The following is a 17,778-nucleotide window of genomic DNA, read 5'->3' as shown; positions in this document are numbered from 1 at the left end:
AGTACTGCAATGCGCAGCCTCACTGTGCGCGGTGCCTAGCAGCTGAGCACTGTAAAAGAGCCCAGTCCTTGGCAGAAGAACTAGAAATCTGAAAGATAAAAGGGAGATTTATGCACGCTCCTACCAAGACTCGCTGCAGAATTTAATTGGCAAGGTTAGCAATAAAGGGGCTTCAGAGACAACCACCAAGGTTATGGCCCCAGCGCATGTCACAAAGCAGTAGCAAGTTATGATTCCTAGGCTTAAAAATTAGAAGTTACATTTGGTTCCTCATCTTGCACTCCCCCATGCCAAGCTGCACGTGTTCTGATCAAGTCAGTCCCTGCCTCTGCCCTGCTCAGTCCATCTTTAGCCCTTCAAGGGGAGACACAAATCACTCCATCCAGCCCTTCTGCAACTGCATCCAGCCTCTGCCTGCACTCCTCCCGCAGCCGCTCCAGCTCTCGCTCCAGGCTGGCCTCTCTCCTCTGCAGCTCTCTGATCACCTCTGGAGCGCTGACAGCCAAAACAGGCTCCTTGGATACAGACCGCCCGAAGCCCGCCTTGCTGGCAGGATGTTTGCTTCTGAACACCAGTCGGCACGAACCATGCATTTTCTTCTTTTTTGGAGCACAAAGGTATGCAAGATCTTGCAGTTTCAGTTCAACGCTTTCCTGTATCTTTCTAGCAGTGGCCGAGAACCCCTCCTTCTGTAGTTGTTCCTCTCTTGTTTTCACCTGTAGAGAGATGACCAAAAAAGGGGGTGGGGAAAGAGTTGGGTAGATTTCTGTCAAAAAATCCTCATGCCAGAAAACAGAAAATGTCATGTTTGGACTAGGATGTACCAAAGAGAAGAGTGCCAGCTGTGAGTGTAAACCTAAGTACGTGACGGTGGAAGCTGAATTGAGCTAAGTTGTGCTTTCCATCAGGTAGCAGCTTCAGTGATCGAAAAGCTGCCGGTAGTAATTTGTTTGCAGATTCACAGTCCACCAGCCCCTCCACTGACGAGTAATACACAAGAGCTCTGCGTGCTTCCCTCTTACCAAGGAGCAGGTGGTTTGGCTTCAGAGCAAAACACACGGAGCAAAAAAGGGAGACCCAGCAGAGTGACCTTCCTCACCGTTGTGCTTTAAGCCACCACGTTGTCATAACAGATTAATTGCCTCATGACTAACAGTATTAATTCAGTTTGCAAATGGTTTCTGTACTTGGCAATGCTAAAAAGTAGGGATAACAACTGTAAGCTAGAAATTCTTTAATTCTCAATCCTCTTGGGGTAACAAATAGGAAAATAATGGAGCAGAGAAAGTAGTAGAGGCTAAGACCAAAATGAATACCAGGCAGCACACTTTGACTGAAGATAGGCCCAATCAAACAGAGCTTTTCTTGTGACAGAATCTCAGACTGGATGATAAAAGCAATCGTATACATTGGGATTTCTCTAAAGCATTTGATTTAATGTTCTCTAACAATTTGATTTAAAGAACTTGCACGATGGTAATTGCCTTGCCAATTTTACTCGTGGATTACACATGAATTCAGTGACTCATCTCAAAATGTAGCTGTCAGCAGGGAAACATCCATAAGAAGTGCCCAGCTAAGGCCTTCAGGGAAATGGTTCTTGGTCCAATGGCATCTTCTGTTTCTGCTACGGCAAGAAGCCACCAAATCAGCTCAGCCAAAAAGCAGCAAAGTTTCAGAAAAGCGATGCTGTCTCTGCAGCCTGCACAAATCCCAGAGCTCCCCTGGAACCTGTGTGCGGCTCTGGAGTTCATGCTTCAAAACACACAGGGAAACAAAGAGTAGGATTCAAAGACAGGTCACTCCACGACTCGCAGCCCAGAAAACAAGCTTTATAGTACGAAACTTCAAGAGCTCAACCTGTTCCATTCATGGGAGCAGATACATAATTTATTTTAGATACAAAAAGTAAGTAGAAAAGAAAGCGGTGAGAGACCAGACTTCGCTGACAAAGCCATAAGAAGATCAAATGGATGAAAATCTGCGTGAGTTACTCAGCTTTAGAATATGACATTGTTTCCTACCGTGAGGATAATGAACCATGAAATGCTTCATTGCTGCTCCAGGGAATCCTTTGGCCAAAGCTCAGCTCAGGTCAAGCTCAGTGCTAATGATACCCTCTTCCAGCCTTGAAACTGCTCTGCAAGCCCTCCCTTCCCTGGCCGTGGGTGAAGCTGAACAACTCCCCAGGGTTTTAAATCTGCAGATCTGCATTAAGATATTGGTATATCACATATTAGGGCTCTGACAAGTTCCCTGTAAAGTCAGGGATATTTTGGCATCTCTCTGAAGCACCAGAGATTGGTCGGAGCTCAAAGCAGCACCAGCTGCAAAGACAAGAGTCCTAAGGTAGCAAAACCTCCCCTGTCTTTATCACTGCCAAGCTCAGGGTCAAACCTGCTGCCATACCTGGAGAAAAAAGGATTTTTTCCATGGATAAGTAGGGAAGGTTTCATTACTGAAAGAAACTCAGAAGCTTCGATTGCATTCTCTCAGGGTGTGAAACACTGCAGGCACAAGGGCTGCAGTCACAGTTAAATTTCCCCACTGACACCAACCTCACCAGGGCTTCGTTCACTTATCCCACATCTCTCAGCAGAATACCTTCATGAGTTTTGCAGTCAAGTATTTAATCCCCCCATAGTCTTCTGATACATTATTCTTCCTCCCTCTGCCCCCACTCAAAAAAAGATTAAGAAAATCAATCAAATCAGAAAAGGAGTACATTTCTCTGAATTTTTCCTAACTCGTTAAATGCTTTTTTTGATGCAGAACCATCTGTTAAAGGATACCTCTATTGAAGCCAAGAGAAATCTATATTTGCCCTTGTCCAAGAGCCACGGGTCCCTCTATCATAATCCTCAAGGAATCTCAGGATTGCTCTCACTGTTGGCTAAAAGAATATCTGAGGTCCAGCTCTCTAACACCTCTTTAGGAGAAGCAAAACTGAAAAAATAAATTCAATGTCATCTGGTCTCCCCACTGTCAATGAATAAATGAAAAATGATGTTTGCACAAAACAGATTTAACAGTGGAATCCAAGACAGGAAAAATTTCCTGCTGCTTACAAAAACCAAAGTCACTCAGCAAACAGAGCCCACAAAATGTTATTTATTTTCCGCATTAAACTCAGGCAGAATACTAGGAGCACTGTATAAGAGTACTCCTACTGAAACAAAGGTTTTCGTACTCTCCATCGGCCAAAATTGGAGATTTTTATTATCCACTGTGCAAGGCACATGACGGAAGAGCATACTCCTGTCAGCACTAAGTGCATTGAGCTCTAACTCACAGCAGTAGCCGGAATAGGAATTACTACACTGAAGCAGGAGCAGCTGTAAGGACAAGGACAACAGCCCAGCTGTAAGAGCCGTCAGGGAAGTAGAACAAATTCTGATATCTGAGTATCAGAAGGGCACCGCACATTTTACCTTCTGTAAAAAGGACCAGTATTTCCTGGGACAATGTTAGGTAAACTTAACAGCGGAAATTTTCAAAACAATGAATATGAAATAAAAGAACAAGTTTAGCAAATTTCTTTCTTTCCTGTCAGCACAATCTGGAGTTGAAAAGCTCGCTCACGTTCTTTTTTGCACTGCTCCTCCTGGTAGCTCTGCAACCACATGCACATCCAACAAGTACTCTTGTTGCAGTCTGTAGATTTCAATGGCTAAAAATTCTCTAAAGGTTACATTCAAGTAGTATTCTTTACTCTTCACATCCTGAACACTTGCGAAAATACTCAATAACATCCTCCTGTATGGTTAATTGATGCTCTCTAACAGCTTGCTGTCTGCCATTAGTCAGCACACAATGATTATTTTACACTGCAAAACAACCTCAGCAGACCACTTTGTATTAAACAAACATATTGTAAAAGATTAGGAGCCTCAGCATTTTGTGCCTGCCTGTCCCTATCCCACAGCTCTGCCTTTCAGTCTCAATCTACCAGCTGGAAGTTGAATTCCCAATTAGGTACCTAGTGCTGTCTGACAACTGCTGCACATCCTCTCCGAATAAATACAACAAGACGATAATCGTTTCCACTTCTACAGAACCAACCTCATCCCAAAGGGACCCGGTGCATGCTGAGAAAAGCCATGCCAAACAGGGAATCAGCTGATGAGGAATCAGCATCTTCAAGCTGACACAAACCCTGCTCAGGGGCGAGCACTGATCCGGTGAGCTGGTCACAGCAGCACAGCCCAGCAGTCACTCACAACGCTGTAACTGAGCCCATGGAAGCGTGCTGTCCCCCCCACATACACCAGGGCCAGCGTACCCTGCCAGGTTTCACACTCGCAAAGGCCAAGATAAGCTGGCACAAGTGTAGTGGCACCCAAGTGTCCTGTCTGTCAGATGGACAGATGCCATGAGCGTGCACCGAGGAAAGTACTCCTGATAGGTTCCTTCTACCTCTTCACTTCATGTTACCAACCACTGTTTGGGACAGGACAGCGGCCAAACTGCCCCAAGTCCTCCTAGATGGTTTCCTTAAAATAACTTAAGTCTTTCAGAAGGCCACTGCAGGTTTTCAAAATGTATTAAAAAATTAAAACTAAAGGGAAAACTGCAACCATTTTCATTCTAAGGAGAAGACAACATTGTCTTCCTCTAAGGAAGAGGTAGTGTAGTTGCAGATATATTACATCTCATAGACCAAAGAGGGACTGAAGCGACAGCCTGTGCTGCCCTTCCCAAACCTGGCACAGTGCAAAGGGTTACGGCGTGCACAGACACTGCTGGCAGATTCACACACAGGAATATACGAAGGAGTAAGCACCAGAAAAAAACAGATCTCCAACATCAGCAAGAGGGTGGGCAGAGACAGATGGCCTCTAGTTCTCAATTTGGTGTCATTAAGCCAGGCAGAACATCCATCAAGCATGGAAAGGATTTCCCCTCTTCCCAACGACAGTGCCACAACTGATGCTGCATTTCCCAAAACATTCAAGCTGAGGCCTGATTGAGGGAAATGGCCAAGCCAAAACAGAAAAGGGTGAGCCCAGTCCAGGATGCTGCCTGTGCAGCAGGAAAGGGGCAGTGAAGTGAGACACATCCAAGACACAGGCAGAGCAGGCAGCTCAGCTCAGTCCTCACACTGATGCACAGGAGATCTCAAGCCTGCAAACATGTACACACAATTAATTCCCTCAGCACTTCCTCACCTCTACCTTCTCTAGAATTTCTTCTAAGGTGCCACTGGTTGCCCTTTTCATCCAGGCAGCTATTTCAGCTATTTTCAGTCCTGGGAGTCTTCTGGCTTCAAATAAAACTTATATCAATGAGGTCAGCAGGCAAATAATGCAAAAGGTAGTGTGTCACTCACTTTAAATAAGCTACCTTTCCGTTTCTTTGCTTGGTCCACTGTTTTGAGGCCAGAACAGTAACACCTTGCTAATTTGTCATGTGGACAGTCCCAGTCTTTCAGCTGCCCATCTAGTGGAGGTCTGCTTCTATTAACTGCTCCGATGACCTGCACACATTTAGCTCATTTATCTCTCCTCAAAGAGGAGACCTTCCAGCCCTCCACAATTACTGCTGTGGTTTCCCTCACATTTGCCTGCACCTTGCTGGTAATGAGCTTCCCAGAGCTGTGTGTCTCATTCCATGTGGCTCAAACATCCCCAAGAGGCTGATCTGTCTCAGTTCTAACAGCTCACTAATCAAAAGTGAAGTAAAAATGATGCACAAAAATGGTTCTTTTTCTCCTAAGAAGCTGGATGTGAACTTATTTAGAGAGAATTTTACCAACACGCAAGCCATTCCAAAGAGATGCTAAGAAATCTGGATAACCACACCACGTTATTCAAATAATTTCCAGTAATGACCTAACAGAAGTGACAATCTTCCAAATGCTGGAAGTCAACATTTCAGCTTGTTAAAACTATTCATGGCAACCTGAAAGCCTCAGAAAGCAAATGAATGCTTTGCCTCTGTTTCATACTTGAACAAAGCCACTAGCTAGAGATGAAGGTTAAAATGCAACAGCTATGAAAGGTCCAAAAACCTATTTCAAGGAAGAGAGAGGGGGGAGGCAGAGGAGCATTCCCTTTTTACAATAGCTGTTGCCAGCTTCGAGGAAGGAGCAGCAAACCAAATTGTTGGAGCTCCTTTTGAAGTGGATGGTAAAGACCAGAATCATGTCATTATTTTTAAATTGCTCTCTCTTCAAATTATTCTAGGAGTTTTGCAGAAGAGGCTCTAATAACGGTATTGTTCAGAAAAACAAACTGCACAAGCCAAGAAATGGCACATTTTCTGCCTCCAGTCCTGTCCACTCATTCTCTCTTGTATTTCTCTTGCGAACAGGGAGAAGACCTCATATGCATACAGCATGAAATACAAATTATTCTTGCCATTCTGTATAGATACTACAAACCACAGTGCCTGCTTTTGCTGGAAAACAGTGCAACCTGTTCCTTTGTGCTCAGAGTCACAAAGAACAAACAGGAAAAATCTCAGATCTTGTCTTTTTGGGTTGGAGTGTGAAAGGAAATTAGGAAATACGAATGGATGCAATATCCAAGCCACTAAGTCATACTGCCTTTGCTATCAGGCCATAATCACCCAACACCTTTCATAAACTCATCTAGTTCTTCTGAAAACACCAACCAGCATTTGACTTGCAGAATTTTTTGATTACTAAAGAAAGCTAATTTCTGAGCTTTATTTTAAAGCTATCACACCTAAGATGAACCCCTGTACCTGGGGAGTTGAAAAGGGTAAAGTGAAATATTACACGCTTGGAAACATATGATTAATAAGGGGCCAGACTGCAGAAACAGAAAAGACCTGTCAGGTCAGCCAGTGCACTCACCTGCCTGGCTGGGAACTGCTCCCCGGCACATCCCAATATCCCAAGCACGGGCACCCAGAGGTGTTCCCCTGGTTAGAGGAGCTGCCCACGGCTCTGTCTCTGTGTACACTGAGCAGACTCTCATTCAACAGACAAGCATCAATTATAGATAAAGATCTATAAGTAAAAATTGAAAGCGGGATGAGCACAGAGATATTGGCATTGCTCAGACTGCCAGCATGGGTGCTGTGCAGAAATCCTGACAGCTGAGTGCTGGAATCCAGGCGCTGCAAATTAGGGCAAGTTTAGAAGTTTCCAGTTTCCAGACTGGAATCCAGGTCAGTCCAGGGACTGAAGCTTGCAAGCACTTGTCTTTAATCAGTACAAGCCTGAACAACACTTTATAAATTATCATTATTTATACTTTTTGCTGTCTTACAGTTTATACCTAGGGTTTATTCTACCACCATCCCCTCCTACTCCCTGAGAAAAGCCTTGCAGAACTGCAATCTCAGCTGACAGTCTATCTGGGACAGAGAAAACAGGATAGGGAAGGATTTGCAGACTACTTTTCAGAAAGCTCTCCTTGGCTGCTCTCAAAAAGCAGCACTGAACAGCACAAAAGGAAATAATAAGCAAAAGTAACAATAACATAGAAGGGGAAGAGCAGAGTCTACTATAAGCATAGCAGAAAAAAATGTATAAAAGTGGAATACAATAGTCACAAGGATCCCACAATTCCCACCCACCACCTCTTTGTGCCCTAAACAATAATTTATTGGCTATACAATCGACCTGCATTTTGTGCCTTACTCCACACAGAGCAGCACTGAAAAACATGCACCAGGGTCTGTCTGTGAAGGAAGATGCCCAAGCAGAGTTTGCCTCAAACAGCATTAGAGATTAGCAAGAACCGAACAAGCCAACGCTGCCGTTCTCACGTCTGTCACTGTTTGCTGTACAGAACAGTCATGAATAACACCAGTGTTTTGTGTGCTTGTGTGTCTCCAAAGGCATAAAAATAAAACCTTTTTCACATCTAAGTAGGGTGAGGGCTTTACACTTCTTTAACAATAAACAAATAATAATTTGGCTAGGGAGCCAGTTTCTTTTAATAAAAATATTTGCCTTTCCTTTTTTTTTGAGCAATCATGGTTAAGTGTATGACAAATGCTTTCCTGAGCTACAGACAGTGACCCATTCAGCCTCAGAGAAGCAGAGAAAGGCACCATTTCAAGGGATGCTGTGAATACGTAAGTGATCGAAAATCAAATCCTGCAGCTCCTACTTTTGGGAAAAATTATGGAGCAGGGAGGGACAGGACTCTGCAGAGCCTATTAAAAGTTCTAACATTGGCTGAACAGTGACTTCCAAGAAAATCAGACTCCCCAGCATTTGCTGCTTATACGAAAAAGCCCCATGAGTTAAAGCAAAAGCAGTATCTGCAATCAGCTGTTCTGGAAGCACTACGACACTGAGTAAGCAGGTGTTTTACTATAAAAAAATACCTTACTCTAATTTCAAATTCATGTCTTAGAGTAACTTGCCCAAATGTAATTTCAAACCTCTAAGAAAGTTACAGAGTTACTGCAGCTCTATAAAACTTGTTTCATTGAATCAAGCTTCTTCGCTGCAAGCTTTCAAGGTTTTTAATTTTCTGCAGCTATTTCTACACACTGAAGAATAACCAGTTAAAACCGCTGGAAACCATCATTTTCTGTTTTAATAGCTGAACATTTCCTGCACTGTCCTGCCTAAATGAGGTTTCTTTCTTCTTGTGTAATCCTTGATTGTACACAAAGATTTGATGCTCTTGTAAAATAGCCCATTTAATAGCAATGCTAATGCACTTATGAATTTAAAGTCATAATAAACCATTTGATTAGTCCAACCTATCACACAGCATAGGCTACAGTATCTCACCCAGGAATTTCTGCAATGTTCTACTACTACGTTTTGGAAAGCTACAGGGTCTCTTCTAGAAACAGACTTTTTTAAAACGCAAGCTCCAGCAGAACAAGAAACTACCCTATCACAGTGTTAATTCAGCAATGAAATACATTTATGGTTTAAAAAGTCCATTTTTTCAGCGCGTTCTGCCTCAGCCACTGGGTCTTCATATACCACCTTTGATCTAAAGAGTCCTACACTCTTAAAACTCCTCTTCTGCCTAGGAATTTACAGAACATGATCCAGCTATATCTTTACCTTGATTAAATACACCTTTCTCACCTCTCAAAGACAGACCGAATAATTCGTTTATTACCCCTCCTTTAATCCTTTCCAACCTTTCAACCATTTTCTAATTGTGATGGTGGTATAAGTGGGGCCAACACATTTCATTAAGCTCTGAATTGTGATCTATATATTATCTGTCATTTAATGACCGGTAGCAGATAGCAACACTTAGTTGCCAATAGCCTAACAACTTTTCCATGACCCATTACCTTCTATTTCATAAGGCCATGAAACAGAAAGGTTTGCATATATCCAAAACCTGAAGCTGTGAGCAGATCAAACCGGTCTGAGGTACACATATGGGTATTTTGTACTAAACTCAAACCACAGCAACAGCAAGAAACTAAAATAATTTCTTTTAGCTTAACAAAAACAGCTAAAGCAAAATTTCTCCTTAATATAATTACTAATTTCTAACACTCATTATTACCCCAGCAAGAAGAAAAATCTTAGCCTTTAGAATTGGCAGCAAAAAAATGAAAGGGGTGATCCCAAAGTAATATTAATGTGGGCATTATTTGTACCATAAACTACGAAGACTTTTTACAAGGGTTGTAAAGCTGAGCTACAGCAACTGACAGAAGATGTAATTATACAAGCAGCTGCATTCCAAATTTTACCCAGATTTGCAATTTCCTGCAATTAGAGAGGAAAGTATGCATCCCAATCTTACGCATTTTAAGCAAGGCATTCACTGTTCAAATGCTAGCTCCCAGGCACACCTATTGTCACTCCACAACAAATTGACAGGGAAGTCACAGAGGCAACAGCACCTATTTTATCTAGAAATAGAAGGCCATCTTTTAACTGGGGGGAGGACTCCTCTGAGAAGAAACTAAAAATACAGTTTCAATACCAGGAACGCACAGAGCTGCATCTGACGAGAACAGCTACCGCGCTCTGGCATAGCACTGCTGCTGGGTGCTTTTTTTATCAGACAATGAATACTTTAAAGGGCTTTGTAAACCTTCAGAACGGCATCCACACTGTTCTCCAGTGGAAAGCTTTTAGATGGCGAGGACACACAGTAACGGAAAGTTAAATGTTAATTACAGCATTTGAATGAGATCATTTCATAAAGATGAGTGACCTGATCTTGTCTGAATGGATAACATTTTTGTTGGTCTTGTTTGGTTTTGGTTTGGGTGAGGTTTTTTTGCCTTATTTTTTTTTAAGATACTCAAATGGGTCTGTATTTAGACTTATGTTTCTGAATACTACATTGATATGAGTTAGGAAAGTCAGTTTAGCTTAAGATAAAGGAAAAGGAAATAGGATTAAGAAAACAGGGAAAGAACAAGAAAAATTAAGATTTTTCAGAGTCTTTACCAGAAAAATGCAAAGTATATCTCAAAATATCAATATGAAACGCAAAAGCACACAACTGATAAAGCAAGCACTGCCTGTCTGCTGAGCCTACAAACACCTATCACACAGGCAAAGCAAAAGGGAAATTAATCCTTTGGCCTAAAAGCAACTGAACTCTGTTGCTGCTGTGCAGTGAGCCCAAGGATGGTGTGAGCAGATTTCCTTACGCTAAGGGCTTCACCCAGCTCTCCTCCTGCAACAGCGCTGCATTGGGTTCTACCCTTTGAGAGATGCACCCAAGAACAGCCTTTGGGTTGGACTGCTAAAGGATATACCTGAGACAAACAGCCCAGAATGAAGGTAGCTATGTTGAGACCCTCATGAGATGCATCCCTCTTCCACAAAGCTACAAACAAGCTTACTGCTGTATGGATGTTTTCTGAACTCTGTTCTTGAGTTTTTGGCATAAGCAATTTACTTTTCAGATGGTTAATTTTTGAGAGAACAACTGAACTAAAAAGAAGAAAAAAAAAATAGATGGGAGTCAAACATGTAATGTGATCATTCTATTACAGCAACTCTGTGGGCAGAGCCAGCCAGGGACAAATCTTAAAATAATAAGGTCTTCAAAGAAACCAGCAATTTCTGCATCACCTCTGTTCAGCTAAAGATGACGCCAGCACAGAAAGAGCAGACATGAAGCACCATCATACAAGATGGTCAGAATCAATGTGCTCTGGAACCAGCACCTCATCCAAACCTCCTCAGCTACCTCCCGAGAAGATACGCACGCCCACCACCTGGTATGGTCCCGCTGCTCTTGGGAAGGTAGGACAGACCCAGGCAGGAGCATCAAACTTGCAGATTCTTTACCATCAACTACAAGGAGACACAGTTCAGCCTTGTGAAAGTCCCATATGCCACACAATTCTGAATGCACATCACAGGGAATAAGATATAAATACCTTCTCCAAATTATAAATCTTCAGCATTTCACGGGAAGAAAAAAATTCTCTTCTAACAACCTGGCCTTTTATAATGCATTTCTTTCTAACTACAGTTTTATCTCTAGACTTTAAAAATCCTTGAATTCAATTAGAAGATCACACAAATTAATGCAGTAATAGGCACATAATGAAAATATATGATATGAAAACCAGAGTATGTCAGTATAAGTAATTTAGACACTTGGAAAAAGGCTGCAGTGCTACTTTGAAAAAGATCCTGACAACCACAAATTACAAAAGAAGACAACAGACCAGTATTGCTTTGTATAATAAATTGCTCACTTATTTTTCAATTTGTTCTCCCAAACTTTTATCTTGGGCAGCAGAGGCAAACACTGATGATGTATCATCTCAGATCTAAGTGACTTGGAGAGAGGACTGCAGGGTCCCACTTCGTTTCAAGCAGAGCTTTATTGCTGTGCAACAGAAAAGTAGCCACTTCAGAAACAGTGCTGCTTCTGACTTGCACTCCTCTGTATTACCCTGCTTTGGGAGAACAGGATATGAAACGAACTCAAGCAAAGTAGTTTCTGTGTATACAGCCAAAAAAAAAGGGTGTTCATACAAACCACTCCTAGAATACACAGATGAGAGGAAGGTATTACCACTGAGTCATACAAATTTTCTGAAAAGCTTCTTTCTGATGCAAAAAATACAAGGAAAATGGGGGAAAAATTCCAAAAACAAGAAAAAACATCCCCCCCTCCACCCCCCAAAAAAAAAACCAACAAACAAACCCCACCAAATGAAACTACCACTTCTAGGAAGTTTCTTCACCCCCAAACCAGATTGGTTTTTGGTTAGAAAATACTCCCTTGTTCCCTCCTGGGGCTTTGCATGACCACCGCAGAACCTCTACCAGCACCCAGCCCTGCAGCTCCTCTCTCTACTCTTGGAGGGGGGGCAGCAGTGCATCCAGAGAAGCCAAGGTCACTCCAGCAACCCAGCCTGTCCACAGCTACAGCAAGAGGCGAATGAACCTTAGCTCCCAGATGGAGATTTGTCTATCTAAAACATTTTCAGAGTTCCAGTGAAAAAGCAAACATTTTCTAAAGCCACTACTCTTGAAAAGCATACAGCAGTTTCTCTTCTTAGCTCACAGGAGTTTTGATAGTGAATAGCAGCTGTGGGTGGATGTGAAGCTGCCTGAATGGTCATCGTGACTCTTGCCAAGGTTGGGCCCTACAGTGAGCTTGCAAAAAGAAAAGATCAAACAGCTCTCAGTGTTTTGAGGAGCTGATAAAACGAAGAGTTAGAAGTAGTGAGCTCTGCGCTCAGAAGTGTACTAAAGTTTTATTTAGATGCATTTCTGGCTGGGAAAAAAGAGATGTGACAATATTAAATTACAGATTTACTTTTATGCCAGCTCTTACTACAAACACAAGGGACAAAGACACAGCAATGAGCTGGATTCCTTTTTCTCTTGCGATGAAGTACCCTTGATTTCAGGGCAGATGGCTGAGAGAACAAGGCCAAGGTTTTAAGAAAAAAGGAAAGTTAGAAGTTGAGCTTTGAATACATGAATGCAAACAGTGCTTCCAAAAGTACCTCTATCTGCTCATCTAAAAACCAAGCAGTACTGCAAAGCATGCAATGCTTGTAACTGCTGCTGGTGGAGGAGGGATCCATCCCGACATCCTGCCCAGAGCTGTAAAGCAAGCCAGAGACCTCCTGGAAGTTACTGACCCCAAAAATCACTCTGAAAGGTTCAGTAAAACACACTAATAGCGTTTCAGGTAGAGCTGCTTTAAAATACAGCCACTGGCTGTGGTGTTTAATACAGCCTCTGTCAGCCAGAATTAGCTATGTCCCCAAGGTACTGGCCTTGGGGAAGACATGATCTGTTGCAATCGCTCACCACTTGCAGGAGTCTCGAAATCCAGCAACCTTGTGGTCACAGGTACCCCAAATCCCAACCATCAGCCTCCAAGCTTTTCACATTCAAAACATAAAGGTGGTACTGGGACCTGCAATCTTATATACCTTGTGCACCCAAGCCCCACAGGCATTCCTAGTCTTTGTACATGTTTTATTGTGTTTTTTAACTGTGAGGACGTAAGTACCACACTCACTTCTTAAAAACGCACTAAAACATTTACAGTGGCTACAAAACATGTTCTCTCATTGGAATGAGGTTTTTATAGTTTATTGTTAAATAAAGCTCATCTAAAATTTAGTGGAGTATAATTCTTCAGCTGTATTTACTACATGTCATCGCTTTGGTCAGAATCCAGTATCTTGGCAAATAACATAAGTCAAATATTAACACGGTTATTGATTGTACTTTAACTGATCCTGTCACCTGAGCAAACAGTCTGCCTTTTGGCAAAGGACGGGAAAACAGCATCTTTTTGGGGAAGAAAGGAAAACTTTCACCCACACTTACTTCAAACCCTAGAGTTCTGTACACAAAACAGGAGACAGCACTCTAGTTTTTAATGTTTCTCTCTTCCCTAAGGAGCTGGAGTCTTTCAGAATATATAAGCCCCATGAAAAATGTCAGGCTGGGTAATTTATTTTCAGTTACAGTTTTTGTGTGTTTAAAATCGGTTTGCTGATTTAGCAACTGGTACAGAGAGACTCTCACACAGTTCAGCACTCATTCAGCAATCTGTGCAGCAAGTTACATCTGCAAACGAGAATAAATACTTATCTTTTTCACCTCTTTGTATGCTGCAAGCTTAACATTGACTATTCAAGTCTGACCAGCCTACCCCAGTTGTCAGAAGCGAGCAAGGTTCTTTCAAAAATCTCCCAGCTCTACTTATCTGCAGTAACTTTCCATGTGCATGCCAGCCTTAAACCAGGGACTTCAGGTCCATTGCAAACGTTGGATCCTGCTGTTAAGAGGAGAACTGATGCACAGAGATGGCTTCTTTCCTCCCTCCAACACAAGAGAACACTTGGATTTCCTCCGCAGCGTCCATAAACCAATGCAAGAAAATACAAGAGCAAAAAGTGGATACGAACATTAGGATCTTACTTCCTACTGCTTAGGGCAGATTCATGCTTTCTAATAACCTAAATCTGCTAATACCATGGCAATTCCATCAGCAGCAAATTTAATCCTACATTTAACTAAACACATAAAAGCCATTAGCCTTGTCCCTCCTTGCCACCCTCCTGTCCATGTCCTCCATTGCTCCCTTTGATGGATGTTTCTGTTGATCTCTCTGGGTTTCCTCCCCCTACCCAGGCATTCTGGGCCCAGCCAACCATGCATTTCCAAAAGCTGCTCTTGTGGCCTTGCTAGTTCTTCAATTTCTTTTTGCATGAAAAGCTCCACTGGCAGCTGCTCCAAGCTCCAGATGGAGGTTTGCAAATACAAAGTGGAACACAGAAACGCTCTGGGACCGGGGAAGGGAATGCGCTGACTGAGGAAATACGCAGGCACTGAACCATTCCCTACCACTCCTCCACTTCCTGCACCCCAGACAGCCTGGATAATTAACTGCTCACTACACCAACATCTTCATATTAGCAGAAAGCCCAGAGCTAGAAAAAACAGCAGAAACAGCAAAGATGAAATGTGAACAGTTTGCTTTAAAAAAGCAGTTTTTGACAAGCCTTGAGAGTTCTTTGGTGAGAGCCCAGCTGTCCCTTTGCCACAAGCTCTGCATTTAAGGCAGCAGAAACACAGCCCCGCACCAGCGCAGCAGGGAACATGGCACACCAGGAGCCAGTCCCAAGCCCACTGTCACCCTCACCATTCACATAGTGGAGAAAATAGTGAGACTTCGTATTTACCTCATGCACACACACAAGGCACATGCCTTTATTTTCATGCAGGTTAACTGCATGCTCAGCACAGCCACCAAGCACCGGCAGTGGCTACTGCAGCACTCTCGTCCCCCCCCTTCAATTCATTACGAGGCTTACAGAAAAATTTTGGAAGTGCTCTTGTTTGAGAAGATAAAATTCAACTCCATCTCAGTAAGGAAAAAACAAACAAGCAAACAAACAAACAAACCAAGCAAAACCAGGAGGATGTAGGACTGTTTCAGCATCAGCCTCTAAAGTTGCTTCCCTACTTCAAATAGTGAAGCCTTAAGACAAAGTGCATCAAAAACCATCAAGTCTTTTATAAATGTAAGATGCTTAGAAAAAAGACCTCCTTTTATAGGACTCTAGAAGGTCTCCAGCTGTGTGCTGTGATAACCTGGTGGTAACAAAGTTTGAATGAATCACAGGACTCTTGGGATGGAGTGAAAGCCTCTCTGCAGTTCAGTCCTTGCCATCCCCACTCAATGGAGTGCCCCAGGTCAGCCCTGCCATCACCAATGACCACCCCTGCACCTCCCCTCTCCCCTGCGAGAAAAAACAAAGCACCTGCACCCACACAGCCCCAACCCAACACACTCTGAATCCAAAGGGCATCTCTTCTGAAATGAGCAGCCCTGCATCTTCCCATTCCTGTCACAGCTGTGGGTGCAACAGTTTGGGAAGGTTCGGGGTTACTGAATCAAAGGGGAGGTGACTGATCAGGCGAAAAATGCAGAAGTGAAGACAAAATACAGATTTCAGCATACTTTTCCACTGTCATTAAGGAAAGCTGACACAGCGTACTCAGGCACAGCGTGAGCCAAGCACACAAGCACAGCCACCGGTATTTGTGGAGAGGACTCTAATGTGGAGGGAGCATGTTCAAGCTCAGATTAATGGCTCTAACTCTTTCTGGGACATGCTTCAGGGGCATACGCATGAGCAAGCTCCATCCCATCATATTGCCATCTCGAAGGAGTCTGGCTTGCCTTTAAATGCTAGAGAACACATGGGATCCCAAGACACAATATCCCAGGTCTCAACAAAAGCTCGGTATGGTGTGAGCACTTATGTGATGGAAACTGAAACGATCGCCAGTTGGAGTCAAACGCTGCATTCCAGCTCGTGGATGCCAAATGTTTAACACAGACTGAAGTAAAATCCCCCTCTCAAACAGAGCAGAAGATAACATGAAATATTCAGAAAGGAAAAGGCAACCGTACAAACAAATTCTCATCTGGAATTAGGAGATTTTATCTTTCACAGTTAAGTTTGTTTCTGAGAAACATTTTTAAAGCTTACCCATTTCACTCAACTTTTTGATCATTTGCAAATCCCCAAAATGTCAAAGAAATGACAATTATTTGCCCAGTACTGCATGGAAAAGAACAAAGCTAACAATAAGAAAGGCTCGTATTCAGATCACACCTTTGTCATACGCCTTTTTTCCTCCAAGATACTGAACACATTGCTGCCCAGAGATGGATATCAGTTAAAGTGTCCTATTAATCAGGGTTTCACAAATCACACAGATCCCATGGCAGCATTCAGATGTGTTCCAGTGAATGGAGAAATGGTTTCAGGGTCACTCAAAGCATATAACCAAAGAAAGAGCTAGAGGCAGGCAGAAACAAATGAAAGAAAATAAGGAAGCAAAGAAACAAAAAAAAAGAAAATAAGGAAAATAAGTTGTTTGGAAAAGTTTTAAGATCAGTAGTTTTAACTACTAGAATCAGTGTGCAAATGATTAAACTTGCAACAAGTAGACACCTTGTCCCTAAAACCACATCCTGATTAATAACCAGTTGTGCTTAGTGGTACAAACCAGACACTGTGGCACAGCAATGACTGAAGTGCCTGAAATACCTCTACATAGTCCAAAATAAGTAAGTCACAGATTTTCATAGGTGAAACAGATTTCAACAGGTTTGCAAGCCCAATCCACAGTCTTAGAGCAGGTCCAACTCCTCTTCAGCCATCCCTGACAGATAGTTGCATAACCTGGTTTGTGCAGTCCAAGGACAGAGACTTCACAGCTCACCAGGCAACCCCCTCCAGTGTTCCTCTGTCCTGGACATTGGGAATCCTTTTCCTTTTAGCTAACAAGAATGTCTATGTTGTGATTTACACACACTCCTGTCCCACTCATGAAGGATGGGGGTTGGAGGGTGGAACTCTTTCTTTCACAGAAAACTTCTTCATATTTGAAGATTCATAAACCTCATCTAATTTTTTCCATTTTTAATGTAAAGACTCTCAAAGACCTTGTGTTTCAGGCTTAAGATAATTTTAATTCTTCTTTTCTGGACTCTCCTCAACTGGTCTCTCCTGAAATGCAATGCTCAAAATTGGATGTAAAGAAAAAAACAAGTGTATCTTGTTATATTAAAGCTCCGTGTAACCCACCACTCTCTCCAATAGTTATCAATAGCAAATAGGTGAGGAATAAGTTTCAGACTAGACAAATACATTAAAAACCCTCACCAGAAGATACAGCTTCCTGAACGCCAGTAGTTTGAAGCTGTAAACTAAAGCCATAGCTGAAGACTCTCCTGACGAGAGAATATTTTTTCATTATTTATTGCTTAACAATGAATTTTTTCTTCATTCATTTGTCCTCATTTGTCATTGTCTTCATTTACTCTACATTCACCCATCATGAAA

At 42.5% G+C, this 17,778-nt stretch overlaps 1 protein-coding gene across 1 annotated transcript in view; it reads right to left on the bottom strand.

Moving 5' to 3' along the window:
* Positions 1-356: 356 nt before the first annotated feature.
* LOC104539888 (chromosome unknown open reading frame, human C14orf80) overlaps positions 357-17,778 on the bottom strand; it is a gene marked incomplete at its 5' end in the record, with an annotated part of 50,928 nt that continues 33,506 nt past the window's right edge. Inside the window, one exon of the mRNA XM_010183551.1 lies at positions 357-716. Within this exon, the coding sequence (XP_010181853.1) occupies positions 357-716 (360 nt within the window). The remainder of the gene's footprint in view (positions 717-17,778) is intronic.

This window comes from Mesitornis unicolor, unplaced genomic scaffold (assembly GCF_000695765.1).
Source record: "Mesitornis unicolor isolate BGI_N332 unplaced genomic scaffold, ASM69576v1 scaffold2244, whole genome shotgun sequence".
Classification (NCBI taxonomy): domain Eukaryota; kingdom Metazoa; phylum Chordata; class Aves; order Mesitornithiformes; family Mesitornithidae; genus Mesitornis; species Mesitornis unicolor.
This window is presented reverse-complemented; position numbering and strand designations above follow the sequence as displayed.